Source organism: Clarias gariepinus, chromosome 21 (assembly GCF_024256425.1).
Source record: "Clarias gariepinus isolate MV-2021 ecotype Netherlands chromosome 21, CGAR_prim_01v2, whole genome shotgun sequence".
Lineage (NCBI taxonomy): Eukaryota > Metazoa > Chordata > Actinopteri > Siluriformes > Clariidae > Clarias > Clarias gariepinus.
The window spans coordinates 22012144-22040091 of NC_071120.1; the positions used below are offsets into that span (position 1 = coordinate 22012144).

Genomic DNA, 27948 nt, shown 5'->3' on the forward strand with positions numbered 1-27948 from the left:
TTGTACATATTTAGAAATATCTGAAGCTGGTGTTCGTTAATCACTTTGGATCAGTAATAATACTGTAGTGTTCTGTTTTTCTGGTATCATTTTATTTTCTCCAGCTGGTCCATAACCCCCATCATGTATCCAGCATCGTTCTGGTTCGAGGTTCCCAGCACAGCCTATGTTTTCCTCATCGTTATTAACCTCTTTATAGGAATCACAGCCACTGTGGCCACTTTCCTTCTCCAGCTGTTTGAACATGACAAGGTACATACACACAGGAGCATTAAGAGTTAAAAGAAGAATACTGGGACAGTCTATCCAGATTAAAAAAAACAAGTTATCTATTTTAAGAAAATGTTTTTCATGTTTAAAATGTACCATCTTTTATTGTTTAGAATAAACACTTGAAGTTTAAAGTTACAATTGTAAAAAGATAACTAGAAACAAATAAAACATTTGTGATGTACTTAAGCAATATCACCCTGGAGCGAGTGCTGTTGTGCTGGATATCAGCACGGCTGTGATTCAGTCGTAGCCACTACGGAAGCACAACTTTACATCTAGGTGTGAAATTTCTTTTATACAACAGTTCCGCAAACACAGTTTATCATCAACAGATTAGGATTTGATTGTTTATCAGCCCCACCAACACACGCGGCTACCGGAGCTGGCGCCCGACAGTTAGTGTAAATAACGGGTGAAAGTACTATTTAGCCTTAAGCTGAGTAGAATAAAACATGGAAGTGGTGGACTGTCCTGTAAATCTCATAAGTTTCACTTTATTTTCACTTGTTCTCATTCAGAATATCACCTCCGTGATGTCCGGGGTTGAATCCCAAATAGCGTTAAATGGGAAGCTAGTGTGCTACATAGGGTGCACCATCACTTGTCAAACACACCAAGTAGTGCCCTTGATTAGGGATTGGAGAGGAATTTGGGATTCAGCCTCGTTTTACTGGCTAGTTAACTTTGTAGCTCGCCCTAGGCATGAGTAAAACAACACGGAGGCAAGTCGAACCGCTTAAAAGCAACAAAGTGTTGTTCTAGATGGCATAACAATATCAGATCTGGTAGGCGGCTGCTCTTTCCTCAGTATGGCGGACCGAATAGACCTACTTTCGCCCATGCTGACAACTGACAGTTAGTTTAATCAATGGTTATTAGAACATATTTGACTCAGAGTGAAATATCCCAGTGCTGTTACTGTGTATTATCAGCACTCATGAAGTGCCTCTTGTCCAATCAGATTGCTCGGTCTGAAGTAACTGTTGTGTAAATACCACAGCACTCTGAAGTTCTTAAATCTGTGGTCAGACTTTGCTATTTTTTTTTTTTTTATAATGGCATGGCATGGACAGTAATATGATTATAAACACGTTTGTCCATAGCTTTACAAATTCCTATAATTTTTATATTAACAACATATAAACTATTCACATTACTGTATTTGAAATCATGTCACGGTGTATACATATCATGATTAATAGTAATATTCTATTTTGATCCATTCCTAGGACCTAAAGCTGGTGAACAGCTATCTAAAGTCAGCCTTCCTCATCTTCCCTAACTATAACCTGGGTCACGGGCTAATGGAGATGGCCTACAACGAATACATTAACGAGTACTATGCCAAGATAGGTATGTTCTTCTGTGGGGTCTTTTTTTTTTTTTCAGGCTTAGAAACAGCGTGCTTTGATATTGCTTGTCTCCCTGCAATGACCAAACCTGTGTCCTGCAGGTCAGTTTGATAAGGTGAAGTCTCCATTTGAGTGGGACATCGTGACACGTGGACTGGTGGCCATGACCATTGAGGGATTTGTCGGCTTTCTTATCACCATCCTGTGCCAGTACAACTTCCTCCGTAAAGCTCAGTGAGTGTTAGCGGCTACAACTTTCGAACTAAACGGGATAAAAACATTTTTATACGGGTCACTTTCTATAAATCTGTGTTTCTCACTAATAGGGAATACAGACGTGGGGGTTGGGGTTCCCGATTTTCTCCCTAATTAAGTCATGTCCAATTCCCCCTCGTCACTAGGGGGTTCCCACATTAAGGCTACTACTACCACTCAGTCGTTAGGGCTGAAGACTATTACGTGTTTCTCCGACCCACGTGACGCCACCGACCGCATCTTTTCGAACTGCTTGCTCACACACCGTTGGGGTGTGTTTTAGGGGGGCGTAACACACTCCTTCCGTTTGCGTGAGCTCACAGACGCCCCTGATTGGCTGTAGAGCCGTGATTAATGTGGGAGCACGAAGTACCTCTCATCTTTCCCCTCTGAGAAAGCTCGGCCAATCAGCTCTTTTTAGAGACAGCGTGAGCCAGACAACCTCCGGCTCGAGTGGTTACAGCATCACCCAGCGATCGAACCAGCGATCCCTCGATGATAGGGCGAGCACTTTACCACTGCGCCACTCGGAGGCTAGAAGTAAATCATTAATGCAAGTAAATTAAAAGAACATCAGAGACCATAGTGCAACAATAACGGTTTAACGTCGGCATGTTAATTGCAGAGGAACGATATATAAGGAAACATTCGGTATTATATACGTAATTTCATTTATTACAATGTGCATGCTGATGTTTCTGTTTTTTTGTTAAAAATTTATATTTTATCAGGCAGTACTAGTCTGGCATTTCTAGTTTCCAGTGCGGCAACAAAGTTGCTTTTTGATCCTTCAGGCGCTGAACAGAAGGGAAGATCAATATCGTTCTATGCTTTTTGTTGGTGTGCGGCATTTTGCGATGATCCCTAAATCATTCGTTGCACCGTAGAGAATAATGGTGTTTATGCTTTTAAACATGTATATTTTTAAGGTGGGTGTATAATGTTTGGGTGTTTAATGCGAATATCAAACTAACTTTACCGCGGACACAAACTGGGTCAGTAGCGTACTGTATGTAGTGAGCATAATAACGTCAATGGATACATTTGTTACATGGACCACAGAAAAGCAGGTGATTCAGCCTAATCAACCAAAAAGCCAGCCGAAAGGAAAACATGATGAAGCCTACTGTATGTCGCGCTTGATTTCATGGTGGGGATGGTGGGGGCAGAGGAGAGACCCGTGTGTGTTTTGTGTCTTAAACCGCTGGCAGCAGACAGCACAAGACCCAACAGGTCTTAGGAAGACACTTAGAGACAACACACCCCAGTCACGTTAATAAGCCACTTGCATAAATGACGAAGTAAGCCTGTTATAACAATTACACGTGTAGTTTATCTGTTTTGAACTTGGTGTTATTTGATCTTATTGGTTTAGAAATTGATATTTCAATAAAGAGTAAACTTGGCCGATTTCATTATCATTTTGTTGACAAGTGGGGCTTGAAAATTCAACCACCCTCTTAAGTGGGGAATGACAGAAAATGTTTGGGAACCACTGGTATAAATATTGTTATATATTGTTTCCCTTCGTTTTTTGCACAGGAGGGCGCCTGTGAACAGTCAGCCTATCGAAGACGACGACGTCGATGTGGCCCGCGAGAGACGGAGAGTGCTCAGAGGAGACGCCGTAAACGATATGCTAAAGATCGAGAATCTAACTAAGGTAATTCATTAAAAAAAAAAAATATATATATATATATATAAGTTATTATTAGTCAACCCTGATGTCACACTTATCTGTATAAATAACATTTTTTAAGGTGTACAAGTCTCGTAAGATGGGGCGCATCCTGGCGGTGGACCGCTTGTGTCTGGGCGTCCGGCCTGGAGAGTGTTTCGGCCTCCTGGGGGTCAACGGTGCAGGAAAGACGACCACTTTTAAAATGTTGACCGGAGACGAAAGCACGACCGGAGGAGAGGCGTTTATCGAAGGACACAGGTTATTAGATATGATAAATAAGATTTGGTGCATGGTAAATAAGATTATAACGGATAAGGGAAAGATTTTCCAGCACAGTATTACAGTTTATCTCATCAGCACATACAACTTATCAGTAAATAACGTACGGTATATTTCTGTTAAGTAATACAGAAATTAAATTATCAAATTATGATGAGGATTTATGCTTGGATCATGTTGTACTTTTTATCATGTTGAGGAAATAATCTGGTTAAACCTATTTCTTTCCGCAGCATACTGAAGGATCTTTTGCGAGTGCAGCAGAGTATCGGTTACTGTCCTCAGTTCGACGCTCTGTTCGAGGACCTGACTGCACGAGAGCACCTGGAGCTGTACACACGCCTCAGGGGTATACCGTGGAAGGACGAGGACCGGGTACGAGAGGGTTTATTTCAAGAATGAAATCCTTCTTAATATTGGATTAATCCTTAATTTGTTTCTCTTCTATAATAAACCAGTGTCCCATATAGGGGATGGTCATGTCACATTTCAAAATATCACAATATATGCGGAAACCCAGGAAATTGCAAATAGTTCACTTAGTGCTTCTTGCTGCTTTAGATTTGTTTCAACAACTTGGTTAAAGAAGCAAAGCCACTCCGGGAAAAAAAGAAAAAACAATTACTTCCTTTAACAACTGTTTCAGCTGCAATTTAGGCTTAATCCTAATCAATCGCGGTAATTCCTTCTTATCTGATTCCGCCATTAACATTCTCCTCTGCGTTCCTCTCTGTCTCACCCCTCAGGTGGTGCAGTGGGCCTTGGAGAAGCTCCAGCTCTCGAAATACGCGGACAAGCCGGCTGGCACCTACAGCGGCGGGAACAAGCGCAAGCTGTCCACGGCCATCGCTCTCATCGGATACCCGTCGCTGATTTTCCTGGTCAGAGCTCCACTACCGTCTACACATGTAATCCTTATCTTTTAACGTAAGCAAGCTCTGTCCCTGATGGTGTCCTCTGCTGTGTCCCCGCAGGACGAACCCACGACCGGCATGGACCCGAAAGCTCGCCGCTTCCTCTGGAACCTTATCCTCGACATCATCAAGACGGGACGATCGGTGGTGCTGACATCACACAGGTGACGAAGATGCTGACGACGGAGATGATCCTGTTTGTTTGTTTGTTTGTTTTTAATTAACGCCTGTGTTTTGCTTTTCAGCATGGAGGAGTGTGAGGCGTTGTGTACCCGACTGGGAATCATGGTTAATGGAAGGTTTAAGTGCCTGGGGAGCATACAGCATCTCAAGAACAGGTGAGTGACATAGAGTGCAAAAGTTCGTACGCCCTTTAAGTCTGTGCAGGGGAAATGTGGTGTCTTCTTTAAAACAATATTATGTCAGAGCGTTTCCTGTTTTCCTGGTGTAGATCAGGTCCAGGTATATTAAAAAACTTAGGTAAGCATGACCAACATGACTGAATGGCATTAGTAATTACATCATGGTCAAGAAGACCATTTTATGTAGTGGAGCTTCAAACCGGCATCGACTTTAAAATAGATGAGCCAAGTTTAATAAAAATCCACATTTATTTTTATTTTTTTAAACCTTTTTTAAATTTTTTATTATGATAATAATAATGAAGGTACGTTGGTGAAACTTAACTTCCATTAAACCTTGTACAGGAGGTTTGTCTCATTTTAAAGTAAAGGTGTACAAACTTTTGCACCCACTTGTACTTAACCAAACACTCACTCACTCATCGTCTATACTGCTGTATCCGGGACTTAGGGCACGAGGCGGGGTACACCTGCTTTGCAGTAGTTTTGTTTCCAGTATGAGTGTATGAGCCTTTCAATGTCGCATCCACAGGTTCGGGGACGGGTACATGATCACGGTGCGCACCAAGACGACCGCTAGTGTGAAGGAAGTGATCCGCTTCTTTAACAGAAACTTCCCAGAGGCCATCTTAAAGGCAAGCAGTTCATTGTTTTTTTGTTTGACTCATTACAGATTTTTAAGTGTGCAGTAGTGCTACTATTAATACATACTGTCTGCTGTTTGTTCCGAGCTCTTTATTTCACACCACACTGGTGTCACGATGTAAACTGGCCGTGGAAGGAACGTGGGTGGGGAAAATCTTTTTCTTTTATTAAATTTCCGATTTTTTATTTCAGCTCAGCAATAATACTAAAGTAAGATGGATTAACAATCAGGATTTGCAGACCTTTTAGTTTTCAGCGTTAAAGTCATTGTGTAAACAACCACTTGAAACAGAATTATCATCATCAATAGATTTGTACGATTTTGATTTCTCAAACAGATGGATACTTCGACCGAGCTGTTTCTTAGCGATTAAATGTCCCAATCGACATCCTCCTAGTAGTAATAATAAATTGAAGGGCGTTCAAGGCTTAGCTGCAGTAAAACATTCCAATAAAGCAAATATTTTAAATGAGGCCGTACGTCCGCTGATGACAGAAGAGATGCATCTGTGTGTGTGAACTCTACACACAATCATTCACCAACACCCCTTCCGCATTACAGGAGTTCAGCTGGAAGTTATTGCCACATCCCACATACAGTACAGTCCTGACCTCACTCTAAGCCATTTTCACATGTTTGGATCATAAAAGGAGTTCCTGGGAGGCCGGTCTTTCAGATATAAAGCAAACAGTCTGAGCACGGCTCTGGCATACTGAGAAAACCTTCTTTCTTGATGGTATCTAAGCGCTAGTGAAACACTGGGATAAGTGCATTAGTGTAGTAGGGGATGTATAGAGAAATAAAGTCTTGGATTGACTTGAACGCCCCTTGAATGCCTGAATAATTAGGAGATGATCGATCTATCTATCTATCTATCTATCTATCTATCTATCTATCCATCCATCCATCCATCCATCCATCCATTGCATTCCTATAGCACCCCCTGGTGGCCCTGAACAACTGTTATCCAACTGTTAGATAAAGGAATAACCCAGATGAACATTTAAACAAAAAGAACAACAGCAACGACAATTATAATAATAATAATAATAATAATAATACCCAGTTTCCATCCTTGTTATTTATTTTATTTCATGTATTTGTTTAAATTTTGTATTTTTGTGTGCCCCCTGGTGGCTTGCATATAAACATATACACTTTGGCTAGAAAGGGCCCTGTGTGTCGGTCTGGTGTGTAAGTACAGCTCGCTATAAAAGACGTTACTTCTGCTGAATTTGATACTGTAAGTTAATACAAAATTACTGTTTTTTTCACAGTTGTTCAGTGTTCACTGCTGTTCAGATGTTTGTCATTAATAATCCTACGTAGCATGAATTAAAGCAAAAACATGCCCTAAGTGTATATCTGATTAGTTTGCACTAAAAGGTTTTTCCACCTCACAGGAGAGACACCACACTAAGATCCAGTACCAGCTGAAGTCAGAGAATATCTCCCTGGCCCAGGTGTTCAGTAAGATGGAGCAGGTGGTGGAGGTGCTGAGTATCGAGGATTACTCCGTCAGCCAGACCACCCTGGATAACGTAAGCATCTTCTGTAAAACTACCATTCAATCATCCTGTTATAGAACATATTGTCCAAACCCTGAGTACTTGTGCAGCAGGTCATCAGGATTAAAATGACCGCTCAATAAATTCCATCATTTTATAGGTTTTTGTGAACTTTGCCAAAAAGCAAAGTGACAACCTGGAGCAGCAGGAGAACTCGCCGAAGAAAAGCAGCGAGTCGCCCCTGCAGCGTCTCCTGAGAATCCTGCTGCCGCGGACCGCCAACACTGAACTGAGCGCCCTGGTTAGCGAGGAGCCTGAGGAGCTGGAGAGTGATGATGATGAAGGACTCATCAGTTTTGAGGAAGAGAGGGTGAGATAGACTCCATGCAATATTTTCTTCACCTCAACACATTCTCATTATATGAATCACAGAGAGGATTTATACTCACTCTCTTACTCACTCAATCTCCATCCCGCTTATCCTGTAGAGGGTCGCAGGGGGCCTGGAGCCCATCCTGGGGGACTAGGGGCACTAGGTGGGGTACAACCTGGACAGGGTGCCAGTCCATCACAGGACACACACACACACACACGTTCTCACTTACACATAATGGGCAATGTGAAAACACCAATTTGATTATGTCTTTAAACTGTGGGAGGAAACCAGAGTACCCGGAGGAAACCCATGCAAACTCCATGGAATCGAATCCCAAAATAAAAATTGAAGCGGTTTTTACATCATTTGCAAAAACTTCATTCACATGTGTGTGCCGTGCGATAGATTGGCACACTGTCCAGGGTGTACCCCGCCTCGTGCCCTAAGTCTCCTAAGTGCCCTAGGCTCCAGGCCCCCCGTGACCCTGAATACAGGATTAAGCGGTAACGATGATGAGTGAGTGAGTAGGTGAGAGTAATAGTGGTGATGCGAATGGGACTTTTGCATTTTGTGCAAAATTCAGTGAAGACATAGAACTATGGGTCTCAAGAATGTTAGCAAGGACGGCAACAAGTAGAAAAGGGAGCCGCGTTTTTAAATCAGTCGTTGCCAAGAGGAATCATGAATTAAGGATAAGTGAAGTTTAATGTCTATTTATTTCATATTTTATTGCATTTACATGTCTTTTTCTAAATGTTTTGATTGTTTTTATATGCAAAAATGTATGATTATAGTGTTAAATGTGGTAATATTGGTAATATTGTTTGGATGGCTGGAACACATTATCTGCATTTACATTATTTCCTATGGAAAAAGGCGTTTCGCAAGACAAAATTGAGAACTCGCCTCCGGAAAGGATTACATTCGTATGCCGCTGTATAAAAATGGCGTTTATCGTATTCTGCTGTCTCACTTTGCTTTTTCTTGCCTTTTATTTTTTTAATGCTTTAGGTGCAGTTGTCCTTTAACACAGATACTCTTTGCTGAAACAGCAACCTCCGTCACAGAAACACGAAAACACAGCCTCAAGTAAAGACTATTGTCTGACCATCGGAGGATGCTCCTAAGCTGCTTTCTCAGTGGGTCCATCTCTGTCTGGCCTTAAGAAGAGCCGCGCTGACCTGTTTCTCCGTGTGCGCTGTGCTGGTGGAGCGAGCGCTTAGGCTGACTCAAGACTTCAGACTACAGGGTTCCTGATCACAGCCTCGGACACGGTGCTGCTCCAGAGCGGGTTTGGCATTTTGCAGAAATAGTTCAATCCCTCAATCGGGACGGGTTAAAAAAATTTATATAAAAAAAAAAAAAAACAGTTGATTACACTGACAGATTTTTTTGTTTTGGTTCTTTTCAAAACACAGGATTAAACAGACTAATAAATAAAAGGCTCTGTTCTGACAGCTGTTGATGTCATGAAATAACATATCATCCCTGATAAACTACAACCGCTCGGGGTTCCACCTATATATCGTGTTATTTTTATGACCGATTTGTTTTGCAGCCGAACACTGATTATAACGATATATATACACATATATTTTCTTCTTTAGTTAAAGCAGATCTAATCTTTGTTGATACGTCGAACCTGCCTTGAGAGCATGCTATATAGTCAAGCCTGTGGTACGTCCTATATTTTATTGATTGAAATGTTTTTAAGGCATAAATTGTGTCGTGAAAAATCGATACAATTCCTGACATAATAAAAAAATGCACCTTTATTTCACGGGAGACGTCAATCGGTAAACCAGTTTGAGGTCAGACATTAAACTGGCCCGGACATCGGTATGAATTTAAGCGTGGAATATTTAGTGAATGTAAACGGCATGCAGATATTGTTTTGCACAGATCGGTGGAAGCGTCCTGAATCAAATGGAGCACTTTGTAGATTCTCGTTTGCGTGATGTAGTTACAGGCGACGACAGCCATCGCGATGATGTAAAGCCGCATTATTCTTACTTATAATAAGTGAAGCGTATGTTAGAAAGACAGAAATCATGAGCTGTTTTGCATTCACTGTGAAGCCAAAGGTGAACTCGTCATTCATTCACTCTTATTTAATAAATAAATAAATAAAAAATATAAAAAGATCGATTTCAGGTTGCATTTATGTAGAATACTTAAGAATGTTGTTTTTTTTTTTCCTTCACGTAAATCATTTCGCATTGTATTGTGTGCTAAAGACATAAAAAACCACCAACAACAACAATGTGCTATTGATGTGTGCAGGGTTGTAGTCACTGGAAGCTGTACAAAAGTATGCATATGTTGAGTGTTTAACTCTGTCCAGTGCGCTCGCTTTAGCATAACTCCAGTCTGTGAAAAAAAAAAAAAAAATTGAAATACATAATATCCTCTATTTTAAGCATAAATACGGAAAGAAATCGAAGGCATGACTAGGGAGATGTACATAAGGATGAGTGAGCCCTGTGTTTTATTTTTCATGTGATACGACCAAAGGGGAAAAAATAACAAAAAAACAAACAAAAACAAAGCATATTTTTGGACGTAGGAATAAATGTGAGTTAAATGCATCTTTGCTACTGTTGTTGTAAATAAGAGTCACATGTTCAAACGTGTTGATTAATCCTACTTCACTTCACCATATGACTATTAAGACACCAGCAAAACAACGAGAGACGGAACGAAGCGGTTTGGGTCCGAGGTTTGGTTTTTAACTTGGGAGTAAACACTTTCAGGCGTCGTTTAATTAAGTGCGTATTCATGGATGTAATTCGTCGTTTGGATTCCTTGTAACAGACTGCTGACTCGCCTTTAAAGCTCGTTTCTGATTATTATTGTTTCCTTATTCTTGTGATGAGCTGTTCGGGTGTTTTTAATATGAACAGGAAATAATAAAAAAATTAAATAAAAGTCGAATTGTGGTTTCTTTGTCTTTTGAAAAATGCAACACAAAAAAAACATTACAAATTTAAAAAAAAAATTATTTTTATTTCAGATAAGGTTTAAAAGGTTTAAAATCATACACTTTTAAAAATAATGCCGAGTCATGATGATTTCATTTGATAAAAACTGTCAAGCTTGTAGGAATTGCACTGATTGAGTTGTAGGGTTAAAAACAGGAACATGTAGCGTTATGTCAGGATCGGGATCAGGAGGTTCATGCGTCGTCTCCGTCGTCAAAAGCCACTCCTGTAGCAGAGCGCTTCCTTGGGGGAAAAAAAGGGTATAAAGGTAAAAAGTGTATATATATATTTTTTATTATTGTTTAATTATTGTTATTGTTTAATTATTGTTGATGACATGAGGACAGTTCGAGCTTTCATGGCCGTGTATATTTCCTTGTATTTATATGAAATAGGTACAACAATTTTTTATCAATCTTTAATGAATCATTTGCACGCTGCTGGGCTGTAAATTGATATAAAAGAACTCTGTCATAACGGGCTCTACGTTCAGGTATTTTACATGCCCATAGCTTGCGGATATGTTTGCTCTAACAGCCCGTGTTTTGTCTCATAGTGATGCTTCACAATACTGCTTTTATTAGTGCCATGGTTTTTTAAAAGACAAATGGAGACAGACTGGTTTTAAACGTCCCGCAGGAGGAATGAACACACATCGATCTGTTCATTCATTTTAAAAGGTCCAGTTTTCATAGTCTACTTTCCTTTTTTTGGAGTAAGCCCAAGGCAGAGCATACTTCTCATTGATTGGCTCTGTTGAGTGAGGTGTACAGCCACACCCACCTCGAGAAAAAAGCTCTAGACTACTGGTATATTATTTATTCTCATTTATCAGTAAAGCATCAGGGTCTGAATAGAACTGTTACTCAATCCTGGCCTGCCATTTAGCAATGCCTACATTTAAACACTTAAAATACCTATGTTCATATGCATTTGTTAAAGTCAGTCACCGTTTTGTTCCTGGGTTTATGAGTGAATCTCCTGGGAGACGTTTCTTTGCTGCTATCGTTGGGCCCGTTGGCTGTCTCCTGGGCTCAAATCCTAAAAAAAAAAAACTGTCATTATTTATCATGTAGCCAACTTGTTAAACACCTAAAAACAGAAGGATGCAGGATGACGCTTCAACGTACCTGTGCTCCTCTTCTGTTGGGTCTTAAAAGGACTTGAAGACGTGGATCCTATTAGGGAAGAAAACCTGGTCTTTAGATTTAAATGGTTTGATGACAACACTTGATTTGTATGCTCTGCCTTAGACAATGTACTACTCAATCCAGCTCTGCTAATCAACTTCTTGTGTATTTTTATTAAACTATACCAGCCCAATTGGGATTACTAGGATTAGCAAATAATCTGAGTTGAAGGAAATACAAAGCCGTAAGCCCTGTTTTCTGTAGTGTCTATAAAGATAAGAGCTCCAAAGCAGCTTTATATACATACCTTTATTATCCTGTTGCATTAGACTGTCAGCCATCTTAAAAAGCAGATCTTTGAGCTCCGTCCTTCCCTCATGATCTGTGAGCTTGGACAAAGACACAGTAAGGTCTGAAGGCTCAGAGCTGAGGTGAAGCACAGTGTTATCCTCCTGTAGGGAGACAAATGCACTGCCGCTCCGGCACGCGTTCCTAAATCCAACAGACATATGAGAAAAATCAAGAGTGTGTAAAAAATAAAATAATAACCTATTAATATATTATTAATCATGCAATTATTATAGTGCTTGTGTTAATAAAAATTAACCTTACTTTAGTTTCAAGGCATAGTCTTCTGTTGATTTCAATGATAGTTTCTTTTTCTGAAAAAAAAAAGAAGAAGAAGAGATTATATTCTTCACAATTTTAAAGCAAAATAGTTTAAGTATTCTCAATATCATGAGCGATGGTGGTCCAGGAACCCCTACAGACACATGCCACATAAACAAGAGGTTGTTATTATAGTTAACACATGCTAGGCTATGGTTATTAGTATGGTTATATTTTAGTTATTATTCGTTAGACACTTTGTCTGGCCAAAAAAATAAATAAAAGAAAACAAAAATGCATACTAATGTTTCGTTTCACTGCCTTCGACTTTGATTACAGCATACAATGTGGTGTACAGTTTGTGTGTGAAAATTATTCATTTTGCTCCCTGAATCACTCTTTTACAATCTGAATTCTAAGATATGTCTCTAGAGACTTGTACAGTGAACAATTTGCATGATCATCGCTGCATGCACTTCCCCTTTTTATACTGACACATTCATCGCTCCTGAATAGGGTCAGTCTGGATTCATCAGACTACATGACATTTTTTCAATTGGTCCAAAGCTCATCTTTATGCTCTCTAGAAAACTGAAGGTTTTTTTCCCCTCCAGATTAGTCTTGCTCACAAGTGGTTTTCTTATGGACTCAGCTGTTTAGTTCCAGTCCTGTGAGTTCACATCCTGAGAGTGTCTGGAAATGCCCTTACTTTCACTATTCAAAATAAGAGTTCTAACTGTTTATTTTTTACAGTGCAATTTACCAAGGGTTTAAGTGATCTCTAATCCTGCTAATTCACATTTTTTTTCTGACAACATTTCACCTGTGAAGTTAATAGTTAATAATGTGTTGCATATTTTTTAATCCAATTCCAGTCATTTTACCAGGCCAGGATTTTGACCATTTGACTTGTTTTTTGGCTAGGTAGTGTAGATTTACAGTATACATGTGGCCACATAAGTGAAAAGGGTTTAACAACATTCTAATCATTAAAAATATGTTACATTAAGTCCACCTTATTAAAACCAGGAAAACTGCTTTTAATAAAATCCAAAATCTAATACACAATACACAAATTATGGCCGGAGTTTTGTGGGTGGCACGTTCAAAAAAAAAAAATCTACCAATTTGAATAAATAAACACAGCTGAGTGCATAAGTTTGCGCACCCTCAAAGATTCAAATAATGATTTAAAAAAAAAATATTAAAAAGACATTTAAAGTGTCAGGTTTTCTGGATGTTTCTTTATAATATCTAGTCAGACAAAAAACAACGTATGTAAGCAAATATGTCATCCACTGTATGATGGTACAGCATGTTGCTGTTGTTAGTCTTTCGGCTGCTCCAATCACCCCAGTGGATCATCCAATCCACACACAACTTGGCACAGGTTTTACACCGGATGCCCTTCCTGACACAATCCCCCCATTTTATCTGGGCTTGGGACCGGCACTGCATCTGGGCATTAAGTGGGAATTGAACCCAGGCCTTCCGCATGACAGGTGGGAAAAATCAAGTATGTTGGTAAATGGTTCTCTGTGTTTAAACAAGTTTATTATTCTGATTAAATCAATACACAGTATTAGTTGATGTTCATAAAAATAAAAATAAAAGTCTACTGTGAACCAGTGATTTAGAGGAACTTACAAGTTGTGAGAGGGTTTCTTCTGACAAATCTGCTTTCCAAACAGATTCACCATTACTCAGTCTAGGAAAAAAATCACAGCACAACGGTTAAACGTACTTAATAAAAATAATAATAATAAAAACATATCTACATATCTAGTCTTAAGACAGTGTATTTATTGTTAGTACTGCATTATCAACTCACCCAATCACTATCCCTGCAGGCTCCTTTTGTGTAAAACACACATATTTAGAGTGATCTTTCTTATCTGTCAGGATGCAAAGAACACTTTTGGACTGAGGAACAACCTGGTCCATGTCAAAACAGCGGAACAACAAGAAATACACCGCGATAAACAAAACATGGATTGGTAACCCTGCACTGACTTTTTTAAACACGCCCACTAGTCACGTGACCCGGAAGTACATTTTGCCGGTAAATATATTGCTATAGAAACGGGGGGAAAAAAATCCAAAATATAATTTCCTGAAAGGGTTTTTTTTTCCCTTTTTGCCTAAGTATCAATACCTGGGCAGGGAATGGAATTTTTATAAAATGCCAACGGGAATAGTTACCGGAAGTAGAAATGATTTGTAAACACTGTAAACGTCTTTACGTTGAAATGTAATACTAACATTTAACTATGAAATGAAATAAATATTCGCGCGCTGATAACTTCATCCTCTGTTCGTTTTTTTATTTTAAAAAAATCGTTTTTCAATTGAACTATTATGGCACAAACAACAAACAAGTCAGAAAATATACCGCTTCATAACAGTAAAAACTCGACTGATATATAATGAAACTTGTTGAAACCAAATTAGAAATATAAATTAAAGTGTCATTTTCAAAACAAATAAATACTAAAATGAAATACAGGGTTACATTTATTTATTTACCGACGTGTTGAACTGTACTCACGTGACCTGAGTTCACCCTTCCCTTCCGCCACCATGTTTGCGCATGCGTAGAGCAGCTCAGTAAGCGCGTGCGGCTGTGTAGCATGCAGAACCTGTTGAGATGGGTTCCTCCAGAACCCGGAACCTGCAGGTGTTTGACACGGAGCTGAGCGCAGACACGGTGGAGTGGTGTCCCCTGCCTCACTACGCTCATATCTTAGCCTGTGGCACCTACCAGCTTCAGAAAGACGATGAGAAGGTGAGTTAGACATTAAAGGTTCAGCTTCATTACCCTGCTGCTCAACCTGTCCCTTCTCTTTAACACAGAACACCAGCAGAACTGGTCGGCTCTACCTGTTCCAGTTTGACCAGCAGCAGTGTTTTAGCCCTCCGCTGACTGAGATCCAGCGCATCGACACTCCAGCTATACTGGATCTCAAATGGTATGTGTGGGATAAACTGTGAGGATCCTTCACATCATCAGATTATGTTTTTTTCCCCTACTAAACTTTTAAAAGATTTTCCATTATGACCACCTGCTTAATATTGAGAAGGTCCCTCCTTTTGCCACCAAAACATATGTTCTGACACCTTTCTGTCACAACCGGCATTAACCTTTTCCTCAATTTGATCTACACTAGCGCTTCTATTGGATCGGACTGCACGGGCCAGCCTTCACTTCCATCAGTGATCTCTGGCCACCCATGACCCTGTCACCAGTTCACCTGTTTTCCTCCTCTGAATCACTTTGGGTATGTCCTGACCACTGCAGACCAGGAACATCCCATAAGAGCTGCAGTTTTGGAGTAGCTCTGACCCTGTCGACTAACCGTCACAATTTGGCCAGTGGCAGCTGGAATTGGGTGGGTACACTACATGGAAAAAAGTATTGGGCCAACACTTCAGTGATATGGTGTCTTCGGCATACAAATGCCCTGCCTTGCAAATTTCACCTTAAGAACTGAAACTTTGCAAGAAATTTGCCTCAGCATACAAATGAGTGAACCGGTTGAACCTACATCCAGGAGCTGTTCAAATCTTGTTTGTGTCTGGGAAAAAAAGTTTCTGTGCAAGATTTACTGAGGATATAGCACCATGAGTCCGAAGAAAGCGAACAAGGACGGTATTAAGAAAAAAAGGGAGCCGCTTTCAGTGGAAATTAAAAAAGAAATCATCGCTAAGAAAGCAGCCGGTGCAAGCACGAGCGATCTCGCTAGAGAGTACGGCCGGCCGGCGTCCACCATCAGCACAGTCTTCAAAGAAAAGGACAAGATTTTGAGTGCTGACGTAGCGAAAGGCGTAACCGTGCTTTCAAGGCAAAGATCTAAAATATTAGAGGACGTTGAGAAATTGTTGCTTATTTGGATAAACGAGAAAATGATCGTCGGTGACAGAGTCTCGGAGGAAATGATCTGCGACAAGGCAAGAATGTTGCATGCAGACTTGTCGGAGAGGACCCCTGGAACGAGTCAAGACGATATCGAATCTTTTAAGGCGAGTAGAGGGTGGTGCGAAAAGTTTAAAAGAAGATCTGGCATCCATAGAGTTGGAAGGCACGTGGAAGCAGCAGCCTCCTCCGACACAGAAGCAGTGGAGAAATTTGTTCAAGAGTTTAAAGACTTCACCGAAAGCGAGAAATTCATGCCCCAGCAAGTTTTTAATTGTGAGGAAACGGGGCTTTTTTGGAAGAGAATGCCGAAACGCACCTACATCGCAGAGGAGGAGATGAAACTGCTCGGACATAAGCCTATGAATGACAAGCTAACTTTGTTGCTTTGTGCAAATGCCAGTGGGGATTTAAAAATCAAGCCATTGCTTGTTTACCCTTCTGTTTTCAAACAGTACAAGGTAATAAAGAGCAAGCTGAACATGATGTGGAGGTCTAATTCCAGTGCTTGGGTCACGAGACTCTTATTTGTTGAATGGATCACCGAGACTGCAGGCCCTGCTATCAAGGAATATTTAATGGAAAAAAATTTGCCACTTAAGGCAGTTTTTTTGATGGATCATGCCCCTGCCCATCCTACAGACTTCGAGGAACTATTACCGAAGGAGTTCAGCTTCATTACTGTCAAATTCCTTCCTCCAAACACCACCCGTCTTCTCCAGCCCCTAGATCAGCAGGTGATTGCGAACTTTAAAAAGATTTACACAAGGGAACTGTTTCAAAAATGTTTCGAAGTGACCAATGCGACTCAGCTTACCCTGAGAGACTTTTTAAAAGAACATTTTAATATCTACACGTGTGTGACTTTGATTGACAAGTCCTGGCAGGGAGTGGCAAGGCGGACTTTAAATTCCGCCTGGGGGAAATTGTGGCCAGAATGTGTTCTCGATAGAGACTTTGATTGGTTCGAATCTGAGCCAAGAGTAACAGTAGTGGAGGAGATCGTGAACCTTGGCAGCACCATGGGCTTGGAGGTGGATTGGGGTGATGTGGACGAGCTGGTGGAGGAGCACAGGGAGGAGCTGACAACAGAGGAACTCGAAGCCATCCGTGAGGAGCAACAGCAGACAGCTGAAGAGGTCTCTGTAGGGGAGGAGCAGCAGGAGAAAGAGGAGGAATTGTCTTCTGAAGAAATCAGGGAAATGTGCAAAACATGGGAGAAACTGCGTAGTGTAAGTGAGAGATATCATCCAGACAAGGGCTTGGCCAGTCATGCAATTGAAATGTTTAATGACATCGTCATGGGCCATTACAGGAAGGTGTTAAGACGCCGTGAAAATCAGCAAACTATAGATGGGTTCAATCGCAATAGTGACCCACAACCAGGTCCTAGTGGCCTTGCAAAGCGCCCCAAAACAGAGAGATCTCCCGAATATCTGCCAGACTTTTTAATGGAAGAACACAAACACTAACCCCTCTCCTCCTCGTCTTCCATTGGCAAAGAGGAATCAGACTTTACGAGAGAAAGAGAATTTTAATGCCTGATTATTTCACATTTTATCATTTCATATGTTACTTCTTTTTACCTATTTTTTTATATGCAAAAATGATGATTTTCAAATTGGTAAGAGTAGTGTTTCCATATGGCAAGAGGAAATCATGATATAAATCATAAATCATAAATAAAAGTTAAGAGAGGTTTAATGTCTTTTTATTTTTTCACTTTACTTAATTTACATGTCTCTTCTAAAAAAACTTAAAAAATTGTTTTTACATGCAAAAAATATGATCAAATTGGTAATATTTTTGAAGTGAAGTCTGATATATGTATTGTGGTCTAATCCAACATAAGACCGACTGTAGCTCACTGGCCCCCAGAGAAAGGTGTCAGAGACACACACCCACACCAGGTTATTGATGTTTTGGTGACACAAGGGGAGGGACCTATACAAGATCGGTTGGTCATATTGTTATGCCTGGTGGTGTATGTTTATAAAATCAGAAGTGAAATATTTCATTCCATTTGCACTGAAAGACATTCTTCCTACTTTTTCACACATAACCTAATATACAGGGCTCCATGTTACTTTTATATAAAAGTAACTTGATTTATAAAATATTCTGCATTACATGATTGCATTGTCTTTGTAAAAACACGCATACACACAGGGAGTTAACACATTTGGTGTTCTGCAGGTAAGTGAATTTGCCTAGTAGGGAAGAAGAAAAAAAAAAAAAAAAAGTGGGTTTAGATATGAACATGTACATAATGAGTTTTTGTTTGTTTTACCTGCATGTCCCAGTTAGGAACCTGGATTCAGAGCGCAGGGTCAGAAAGGATACAGCGCCCCTGGAGCCGGTAGGGTTAAGAGCCTCGCTCAGGGCCACAACAGTGACAACTTGGCTTGAACTCACCTTCCAATCAGTAACCCAGAGAGTTAACTGTTTGATTAACACTGCCCTCTAGTGAAGGAAGGCATAAAACTGAACAATCGGATGGTGAAAACATTAAAGAAAGCATCACGTCTGTGAATGACGATCCTGGAGCCTGCTGCAGTCGTGAACATTCAGCGAGTGTAATGCCTGATCATTCAAAAATCAACAGATAACTTGTAGGCAACCTCGCATGTCTGTGGGAACTGTACACACAATCATTCACCAACACCGCTTGCACAATGTAGGAACTCAGCTGGAAGTTATTGCCACATCCTGCGTACAGTCCTGACCTTGCTCTTAATGATTTCCACATTCAGATCATTTAAGGAGTTCCTGGGAGGCCAGCGTTTCAGATATGAAGCAGGCAGTCTGATCGTGGCTCTGGTGCGCTGAGAAAACTTTGAAATTAGGGTTCATGCAGGACAGCAGTTGATGATGAAATATGATATTTGTAGGAATTAACCAGTGGCAGAAAATTTTTGCATAATATTTATTTTGTAGTTTCGCACACCTGAATAAAATCGTGCATCTTATTTCATGTATAAACAAAAGTTTACTAAGTTAAGCTGAACACATCTTTAATCAACTTCCTCCCTCAGGTGTCACACAGAGTTGTTTGAGCGCCCCCTGCTGGGAATGGCCACAGCATGCGGAGAAATCCAACTGCACCAACTTAAAGACGCACCGGTGACACTTAAGCCTTACTGTACTCTAATTCTTAGAGACTTAATGTAAGAAATAATTGCTGTTTCCACTCACCTGTGTATCTGACATCACTGTTGTGTAGGAAGGCAGCTGTGCTTTGGGGCGTGTCTCGAGCACGGAGCTGGGTCCTGACAGATTAGCGCTGTCCCTGGACTGGTCAACAGGGAGAGGGGACAGGTAGGACACTCTGTGCTTTCAAAGATAAACCTTAACTATAAAGCTCTTGCAGATCCACAATCAAAACTTTCCCAATTTCGTCTGGCAGTTATTCGTCCTAGAGATGATATCGCCAAGCCAAATAATGATAATAAATCACGTACTTTTATTCAACTTTTTAATTTCATTCTTTTATTGAACACATGACGAGAGACGAAAAGTGTTGAGAAACTTAAGTTATCGGATGTTACTGATGTTTATAAAGCCCTAGCTGATCTTTATATATTTATGATCTGGTAATATTTACAGCTCTCCCATCAGGTATGATTTAATCCTAAAGATTCAAGAATTTTATTTGAACATACTGTACATGGTTGTAGTACAACAGTAGGGAAATTCAGTTGCAGCAAACTCCAGACTGTGCAGATTTTTAAGAAATTAAAAAAAAATTATTTAGGAAGAAGAAGACTAAAAGAATAAGTATGTATAAAATAAAAAATAAGACTAAGCAGACTATGAAACAAAATATATACAATATAATACAGAATTACATTCTGTTATTAAAAACATTAGGTTTTAACCTGTTTTTCCCTCTCTAGCTTTCTGTTCACCTGCCGTCTGTTAAGGACGGGAGTCTCCAGTACGGTGGCCGAGAAATGCAAACCAAAATAACAAAACCGAAAACAAAATAACAAATTTAAAAACAAAATGAAAACAAGACTAAAAACAAAATAACAAAATCAAAATAACAAAACCGAAAACAAAATAACAAATTTAAAAACAAAATGAAAAAACAAAACTAAAAACAAAATAACAAAATTAAATAACAAAACCGAAAACAAAATAACAAATTTAAAAACAAAATTAAAACAAAACTAAAAACTAAATAACAAAATTAAAATAACAAAACCGAAAACAAAGTAACTAAACCAAATACAATATAACAAATCAGAAAATATAAACGAATATAAAAATTTCCAGAAACAAAATACAAAATGAGAAAACAACAACAAGACATACAAGAAGTATTATAGGGTGAAGTCAGAATAATTTTTAAAGCACATTTAACACAACTTAGTTGACCAAAGTGCTTTATAATACTAAAATACTGAAAGGAATCCTTAAATGAAAATACATCTAAATGTCTGTGTGGCTGCAGTACTGTTTTCTTATTTGGTATTTTGTATCTAAATATGTTGTTGTGTTTTCTGATTTGTTTTTTTTGTTTTTATTTTGTTTCCTGTGTTGTTATTTTGTTTTCTGTGTTGTTATTTTGTTTTGCACTTCTCGGCCACCATAGTCCAGGGACCAACCGATACGATGTTTCATGATACCTAGGTTGCGATTTCATTCGTATTGTGATTCTGTTACTATCACAGTTTTATAAATATCCACAATTGATATATAAGGGTTTGATCGAAAGACTTTCGTTGGAATTTAAAACAAACCTGTCACATAATTCACTCCTAACACAAGGAATGAACTCCCTCTAGATGTCCATACAGTTTAGTCTCTGGCAATCTTTAAATGACGACTTATATCTGTTACTACAATATTTGGGTTAACTTCCCTCCACCCACAAAAAACAAACAAACAAACAAGCAAAACATCGCACCAGTGTTTAATGGTACTAGTTAGTAACCCAGTGTAAGGATCTTTCCAATGACGGAAACTTCTGCTAACCTCAAATCTTTTTGTCTTCGATGTCTTTTTGACCTCGTACTCTATATGGTGGCATTTCCTGTAAATAACAACTGTCTGAAATTATAACACTGCAGACAGGCTGCCAGACAAAATGCAGGTTTGGTTTTTAATGCAGGTCTGACATCACCTGCAAGAGCTCTCACACACACGATAGCAGGTTGAAATAATTTGCTGTGTTTGTCCACAGCACCGATCCCCGGGTGGTGACCAGCGACTCGACCGGCACTCTTACAGTGTTGTCTCTGGCTGAGGATACCCTAAGCGCCGTGTCTCAGTGGAAGGCTCATGACTTTGAGGCCTGGATTTCGGCGTTCAGTTACTGGGATACACAGCTGGTTTATTCCGGTTAGACATGAGTTGGTTTTCTTGTGTGTTTGTCATGTTTCGGTTTATATACACCACGTACCAGTGTAAAAACTTGCTTTGAAGATGACTTTATAACTTTTCCTTTTAAATAATAAGAGGGGCGTTCAGGTCAAACCGGGACTTGGGATAAAATTTCATCAGTAAAATTGGTTCTTCAAGCACAGAATGGAGATGAGACACTTAGTAAACTGCAGTAAAACATTTAAATTGGGTGTATATTTAAAAAAAGGCTAGGATGATCCTACCGCAGCAAGTGGAACACCTGGGCCCTATTCAAAAAGCTTTGTAGAATTCTTTCAGAAAGCTCTTATCTTAGCTGGGAGTCCTAGACTAAAAGTGATTTAGGAAACTTTTCATAGCAACACTAGTCAAAAAGCTTTATCTTAGTGTGGTTGACCCCGTTGCTAGGCATGACGCAACAATTCATGGACTGTGATTGGTTGATAAAAAAATCTGTAATATATGGTAGAAGAACAGACAGTGAAATCATAATGTTTGTATATAAGGAAATTGTATTATCATGAATACAGGCTACTTTATGCAAAGTTTCTTTTATTGACTAAATATTTTAAAGTTAATTAAAAGAGTAAAATGTTGAATATGTGTCCACTTTTGGAGCAACCAATTTTCATACAGTAGTTACTATATTAAAGTTCTGACATTTATTTACCATACAGATTTTATTACTTGTAATACTCTCAGATTGATGGAAGCAAAATGGCTCAGCGTTTACTAATTTACATGATTAAAGTAGACAGGACAGTTAAGTAGACAGGACAGTCTACTTAAGTTACACTTTTGGATGGGATGTAGCCACCAATCCAAGAGAAAAAAAAACAAATTGGACAGAAGAGCAGTGTTTACTTTTAGTGTTTGGAGAATATTTTTTCTTAAAGCCTCTTAAAAGTCCTCCTCTTTACTCTTAACTTAAATTTTTACCTTAAAAGCATTTTTTAGGTCTATGATCTTTTGTGAATCATTTTTATCTTTACTAAGATTTAGTCCTAAATTTAAGCGGGAATGTTATAATTCTGAGAATTTTCGAAGAATTTCATCACTAGGAGCAACTTTTAGGCTTAAAAAGATTTGTAAACACGGGCCTTGATCATTACAAATATACATAAAATAAAATCACATCCTATTTAACAAAATAAAGTTTAAACACAATGTGATGTCCCAGGTGGCGATGACTGCAAGCTAAAGGGCTGGGATCTGCGGATGGGTCCCTCGTCCCCCACATTCACCAGCAAAAGGTAACTCATTTCACTGCAGATACAAAGTTCAAACTTTCACCATGTCATCATTTATTACTATTATTATTTTTTAATCGATCACATTATCCTGTCTGATCGATTGTCCCGTATCCTTACCTTAGGCACTCGATGGGAGTGTGTAGCATCCACAGCAGCCCTCATCGAGAGCACATCTTAGCGACAGGCAGGTAAAGCAATTTCAATTTCTGGTCCGTATCCAGTAGAGTAAATGAAGAGGAGAATAAAGACGGCCCACACTGCAAATCATATGACATAATTATTTTTTCTTTCCTGTTTGCCTAAGTTATGATGAAAGCGTGTTAATATGGGATGGAAGGAACATGCGACAGCCTCTGAGTGAAACGCCGGTGGGTGGAGGAGTGTGGAGACTCAAGTGGCATCCTGTTCACGAACACCTGCTGCTAGCTGCGTGCATGCACAACGACTTTCACATTCTTCACTGCCAGCACGCCGCCGGTAAGCAGAACAGCGTGTGTTCGTTTCGGGGGACGCCGCGTTCGCTTCTCAAGCTGTAACATTAAAACAGGCTTTTACTAAAGACAGGAAACATGGTATCAAGTCAATTCTATTGAAAATAGAAAAAGTCGTATTCCCCAGTTTTACGTGTACTTTGTTCTTATCTCTCCAGACGTAAACGAAAGTCCATGCTCTATCCTGGCGTCCTACATCCTCCACAATTCGTTAGCATACGGCGCTGACTGGTCGCGGCTCCCCCTGAGCGCCCCTCCGCCTCCTACAGAACCGACACCAGCACCCGTCAACCTGGCTGAACCCACCTCACACAAAGGCCACCTCAGGATCCAGTACGAATCCCCAACTAACAGCTTCGACACCTCAATGGAGGACGAGTGCGGACGCTACGTCCCCGATAGCACCACCGTGGTCTCGGCTCCACCTCCTGTTCCCAGCATCGGAGACGACTCTACATCTTTATCCTGCCTGCTGGCGTCCTGCTCCTTCTACGACCACATGCTGCACGTTTGGAGATGGGACTGGAGTCCAGAGACCGAGACGCAATCAGGAGAGACCGGACCTACTCCGTCTTCTTAAATGTTCTTCTTTGGATGGATACGCGACTAACTGGAAGAACAAACGGTGTTCTGGGAGCTAATAAAAATACAAAGATGGGTCTTTTTTAGGTTGGGTCAAAAGATCTTTTTGGTCGAAAGATTCTTTTCTGCCACAGGGAAGATTTACATACTTTTATATCAGCTATGCACAAGAAAAAAAACGTGTATAATTTGTACAAATATCAATAAATGACAAATATATACACTGCATGTGTATCTTGTGTTTTTCAGTGTTAGTGGATTCCACTTTTTATTAGTGCCATTTTTATCTCTCCATACATTATTAAATGAGATTCCTGCATTTCACTCCACATGATGCTTCAAACGCTGCATCCTACACCTTCTGCAGGGAATATCAGTGGAGGGACCTTCCCTTCACAAAATTATAGCTGCGTTCCATTTCGAAGTGTACTTCACAGGGTGCTGCTCCCTACTCCCTGCAAAGTTTGCGGGGAATGTCAGTGCAGGGAACTTCTCTTGACAAAATTCCACCATTTGGAACACCCTGAGAAGTCACCAGCGCTGACGTCACTTCCTCTGTGCGTTACCATGGTAACATAAGCTCCCCGGATACCTGTGGCTGCAGCCTTGAAAATTTTGCACTACAGACATTAATTATTGAATAATTATTGAAACAAAATCTGATAACATTATAAAACATACTGTTGAAACGTGTATAACTGATAAATAAATTATTGATTAAATATAATTAATTAAAGGTGTACAGTTTTTTTTTTTTTACTGATTACTAGCCTATATAATACTAAGGATTTCCTGATTTAAGTAAAATGTAAACTTTTAATATGACGTCATTCTGGATAATAAATGTATAAATCCTTTTTCAAGCTCCATTTTTTTTACGCTCCAGCGAGATGCAATGACTGATGGGAATTTTTTTATTCCCATTTCCAGTAAAGTGAATATCTGTTGTTTATTTGTTCCCTACAATGTTCGCAGTTCCCTTTGAACTCCATGCGATTTAAAATCACACTTAACTGAACTCCCTGTGCACAGACGTTACGTCCTTCTTTATAATATTATAATATTAACATTAACACCTCGGATACCTGCTGCTGTAGATATGTCACAATATTTATTTAAACTAAAAACATACCATTAAAAAATGTATACTATTGAAAGGTGTATAAATGTGAAAAAAAAATCATTTTATTAATGAACAAGATGTATGGAGAAATATATATATATATTTTTTTTACAGATTAACACCCTATATAGTAGTTCGGATTAATAAGTAAGTTCAATTATTGTGTCATATTAATATGTCTTCCTCTATAACGTTAAATATATAATCCCTTTTCTTCCTTTTTTTTTCTTTTCACACCACAGTGAGGCACAATGATTGATGGGAATTTTTTTATGTCCACTTTCAGTAAAGTGAAAACCCATACTCAACTTTTACAGTTTCCTTCGAATTGAGCTCTTTCGCTCCGAGGTTTGGAATCGCACTTAACATGGCCAAGTACCCTGTACTCAAGGTGTTCAAGGTGTTAACTTGGCCTTCAAACTCCCTATATCTCAATATGATCAAGCATCCATGCAACATGCTGAATAATCAAGTATGATCCATGAAAGCCCAAACTACTGTAACAACTTACAGAACTTAAAATAATCTGCTGCTAACAATTTAGTGCCAGACACCACAGAACACCTTCAGATGTCTCATAGAGTTTATGCCTTGATGGTTCAGAGCTGTTTTGGTGACAAAAGAATATTTTGCAAGGTGATTTTGTAAGTATGGTTGTAAATGGGATTTTTTTTTCCACTCTCCTTGCAAGCTCTTCTCAGATTTTCTAGTGATGAAGCTACTGGTTGTCACCTGTAAGGGGCCTATGGGAAAACTGCCATGTTTATTTATTGGACAAGCACCAATCTCGAATTATGATCTGCATTATGAAATCAAATTTATTTTTAATATACAAATTGTGGTTCAATACATAAACTCCAAAGCACGTTTCCATCACAGTCCATTCATCACTGCTGCGATACATTTAACGTACATAGTTTTTGGGAAACAATTTGAACAGCTTCCCGTCCTGCGTCTTCTCCAAGCCGTATTTTTCCAGCTGCTGTGGGTCAAACGTTCCAGCTTCGAAGTCTCTCTGGATTTGCGGCGCTACAACCTGGTTGAAGAGGCTCTCAGCAGTGACTGGCTGCTCTGTCCCCGGCGGGCTCCGGTACGACACGTACGCCTTCAGCTTAAAACCCTCCAGATTGGGCACTACGAACTCGGGGGTCATTTCCCGTATGGGGATGAACTTCCTGCTGGAGGTGAGCACTCCGGCTGGCATGGCTCCTCGGCTTTTGTAGAAGGTCCTGGGGCCGCGTTTGCTGGTGAACTCGGCCGTGCGGTCTGCTCCCCGGACCAGTGCTCGGGTCAGGGCTGAAAGCAGCCCCATTTTCTTTATTCACCTCCCCAGCTGTACCTGGGGTTTGGGAGACAACACATTATTAATTATTAACACAAATTCTGTAAATGTAATGAAAAGATGCTTTCATGATTTTTAAATCTAGAATTAGAAAGCAGTTAAGCTCCACCCACTCAACAGAATGACAACGTATCTATATAAATATAAATGTTTTGTCTGTACATTGGTCAGAGCAATGTTTCATACATTGGAGAACCTTAAACCAGTCTCCGAAAAATTCTGTCTGTACATCAGCCAGATTTTGTCACAGCATCACACGAACTACCTGGACATAATTTAATAAATCTTTTGCAGTACTTAGATATCTGCCTAAAGTTTAACCTGCACCTTAAGTGAAATCAAAATGTTGAGTAAAAGCGATGTTATAACCAGTTTATGTTCTAAATTTAATAATATACTTTAAAATAAGCTCCTAATAAACAACGTGCACTAATATCTACCTGCACCAATAGATATTAGAAATGTGTATATTTTGACTGGGATTTACACTTATTTTTACTGGGATTAGTTAATATTTTCACCGCTGAACTGGTATAAGTGAGGTTTTAACGCGCTTGAGTCGTTTAAGTTTACAAAACTTATCTTTATCTGATCCACTTTTTGATTTCTCATTCGTGAATCACTCTCCAATTACCGAACAGAGAGTGTATTTGGCTGATGATGAAAGAAGTACAACTTAACATAACCAAGGCTTAATTGTAATAAGATAAAATAGTCTCCTGAATAGATGCACTTTGTACAATTTTATAACATTTACTCAACAATCCAGTGGAAACAAATACCATATAATGGTAATATGGTAATATAGTAAAATTACATTTTTTTTTTTTAATTAAGTGGTTCATCTTTGTGGCAGGCAGACATGTGTGTGGCCTTCAACCACAATAATAATAATAATAATAATAATAATAATATCAATGATTAAAGCTGATCAGCTTATTTTTAAATTAATCCTTCAAACTATTTCTACAAACTCTTTTCCCATCAACGACAGGTACTTCAGATAGTAAATCTCTGAGCATGGTTATCCATTATAGACTATTAAAAAAAAATAATAATAATTCAGAACAAAAATGTCTGCATTCACAGACATTTTCTTCACATATTAACTCATATATTACAGAAGAAACTGAATTTAATCACCTGTTCAGTTTTGCCTTAAGCAATTTTTAATTCAGAATAATTTCATAAATACACCCTGTACCTTTCTCGCGAGACATGTAATGACTTAGCATGTTAGCGTGCAAAAAGACCATAAATCTTTAACACCAATCCTTCCACGCGCCATAAATGAGCATGCAAACGTTACGTAAATAAAAACACAATTAAAATAAAAAAATAATACGCAAAATATCGCATTATGGTAAATTTTGCACCACACTCACCTTGAAAAGCGTGTATCCTAAACGATGCTTTGCTGTTTACACTTCCGGAAAGGGCTTTTTTCTTTCCTTGGTCTTCCAAAGAGCTCGCTGCTGATTGGTTAAAATGTCTTTTTAACAACCGAATCG

General features: G+C 39.3%; 4 protein-coding genes across 6 annotated transcripts in view; 2 read left to right on the forward strand and 2 right to left on the reverse strand.

Moving 5' to 3' along the window:
• The window catches only part of abca2 (ATP-binding cassette, sub-family A (ABC1), member 2), an 86676-nt gene extending 76456 nt beyond the window's left edge, over positions 1-10220 (forward strand). The window contains exons 38-50 of the mRNA XM_053480884.1: positions 105-252; positions 1503-1626; positions 1727-1859; positions 3423-3543; positions 3641-3819; positions 4074-4215; positions 4587-4721; positions 4815-4918; positions 5000-5092; positions 5649-5751; positions 7166-7303; positions 7431-7640; positions 8658-10220. Coding sequence (XP_053336859.1) covers positions 105-252; positions 1503-1626; positions 1727-1859; positions 3423-3543; positions 3641-3819; positions 4074-4215; positions 4587-4721; positions 4815-4918; positions 5000-5092; positions 5649-5751; positions 7166-7303; positions 7431-7640; positions 8658-8693 — 1666 coding nt within the window. The 3' untranslated portion in view covers positions 8694-10220. The remainder of the gene's footprint in view (positions 1-104; positions 253-1502; positions 1627-1726; positions 1860-3422; positions 3544-3640; positions 3820-4073; positions 4216-4586; positions 4722-4814; positions 4919-4999; positions 5093-5648; positions 5752-7165; positions 7304-7430; positions 7641-8657) is intronic.
• Positions 10221-10644: 424 nt separating this feature from the next.
• Positions 10645-14425, reverse strand: paxx (PAXX non-homologous end joining factor). Its single transcript, XM_053480889.1, has 7 exons — positions 14198-14425; positions 14014-14074; positions 12370-12419; positions 12065-12249; positions 11758-11805; positions 11578-11668; positions 10645-10870 (listed from the first exon to the last, which is right to left on the reverse strand). The coding sequence occupies exons 1-7, from the start codon at positions 14308-14310 to the stop codon at positions 10822-10824; spliced, it is 597 nt and encodes a 198-aa protein (XP_053336864.1). The 5' UTR covers positions 14311-14425; the 3' UTR covers positions 10645-10821.
• A 454-nt stretch (positions 14426-14879) lies between these two features.
• On the forward strand, positions 14880-24198 carry dph7 (diphthamide biosynthesis 7). Of its 3 annotated transcripts, XM_053480888.1 has the most exons (9): positions 14880-15151; positions 15220-15335; positions 19315-19402; positions 19503-19597; positions 21468-21625; positions 22827-22899; positions 23022-23087; positions 23204-23376; positions 23549-24198. In XM_053480888.1, exons 1-9 carry the CDS (start codon positions 15014-15016, stop codon positions 23968-23970), a joined length of 1329 nt encoding a protein of 442 aa, XP_053336863.1. In that variant the 5' UTR covers positions 14880-15013; the 3' UTR covers positions 23971-24198. The 3 variants fall into 3 exon arrangements, with proteins under 3 accessions (XP_053336863.1, XP_053336861.1, XP_053336862.1); XM_053480887.1 differs by lacking the exons at positions 19315-19402; positions 19503-19597; positions 21468-21625; ... (2 more) ...; positions 23204-23376; positions 23549-24198 and adding an exon at positions 15534-18069 and having other exon boundaries at positions 15132-15151; XM_053480886.1 differs by lacking the exons at positions 19315-19402; positions 19503-19597; positions 21468-21625; ... (2 more) ...; positions 23204-23376; positions 23549-24198 and adding an exon at positions 15534-18069 and having other exon boundaries at positions 15009-15335.
• Positions 24199-25895: 1697 nt separating this feature from the next.
• On the reverse strand, positions 25896-27895 carry mrpl41 (mitochondrial ribosomal protein L41). The gene is made up of 2 exons (XM_053481270.1): positions 27823-27895; positions 25896-26434 (listed from the first exon to the last, which is right to left on the reverse strand). The coding sequence occupies exon 2, from the start codon at positions 26405-26407 to the stop codon at positions 26000-26002; it is 408 nt and encodes a 135-aa protein (XP_053337245.1). The 5' UTR covers positions 26408-26434; positions 27823-27895; the 3' UTR covers positions 25896-25999.
• Between the last annotated feature and the right edge of the window lie 53 nt (positions 27896-27948).

Coding starts and splice junctions, on each gene's coding strand:
- paxx (XM_053480889.1), bottom strand. CDS start 14,310: ATGGACCAGGTTGTTCCTCAGTCCAAAAGTGTTCTTTGCATCCTGACA. Junction 12,420..14,013: donor AAGAAACCCTCTCACAACTT/GTAAGTTCCTCT, acceptor TTTTTTTTTCAG/AAAAAGAAACTATCATTGAA. Junction 12,250..12,369: donor GACTATGCCTTGAAACTAAA/GTAAGGTTAATT, acceptor TGTTGGATTTAG/GAACGCGTGCCGGAGCGGCA.
- mrpl41 (XM_053481270.1), bottom strand. CDS start 26,407: ATGGGGCTGCTTTCAGCCCTGACCCGAGCACTGGTCCGGGGAGCAGAC.
- dph7 (XM_053480886.1), top strand. CDS start 15,988: ATGAGTCCGAAGAAAGCGAACAAGGACGGTATTAAGAAAAAAAGGGAG.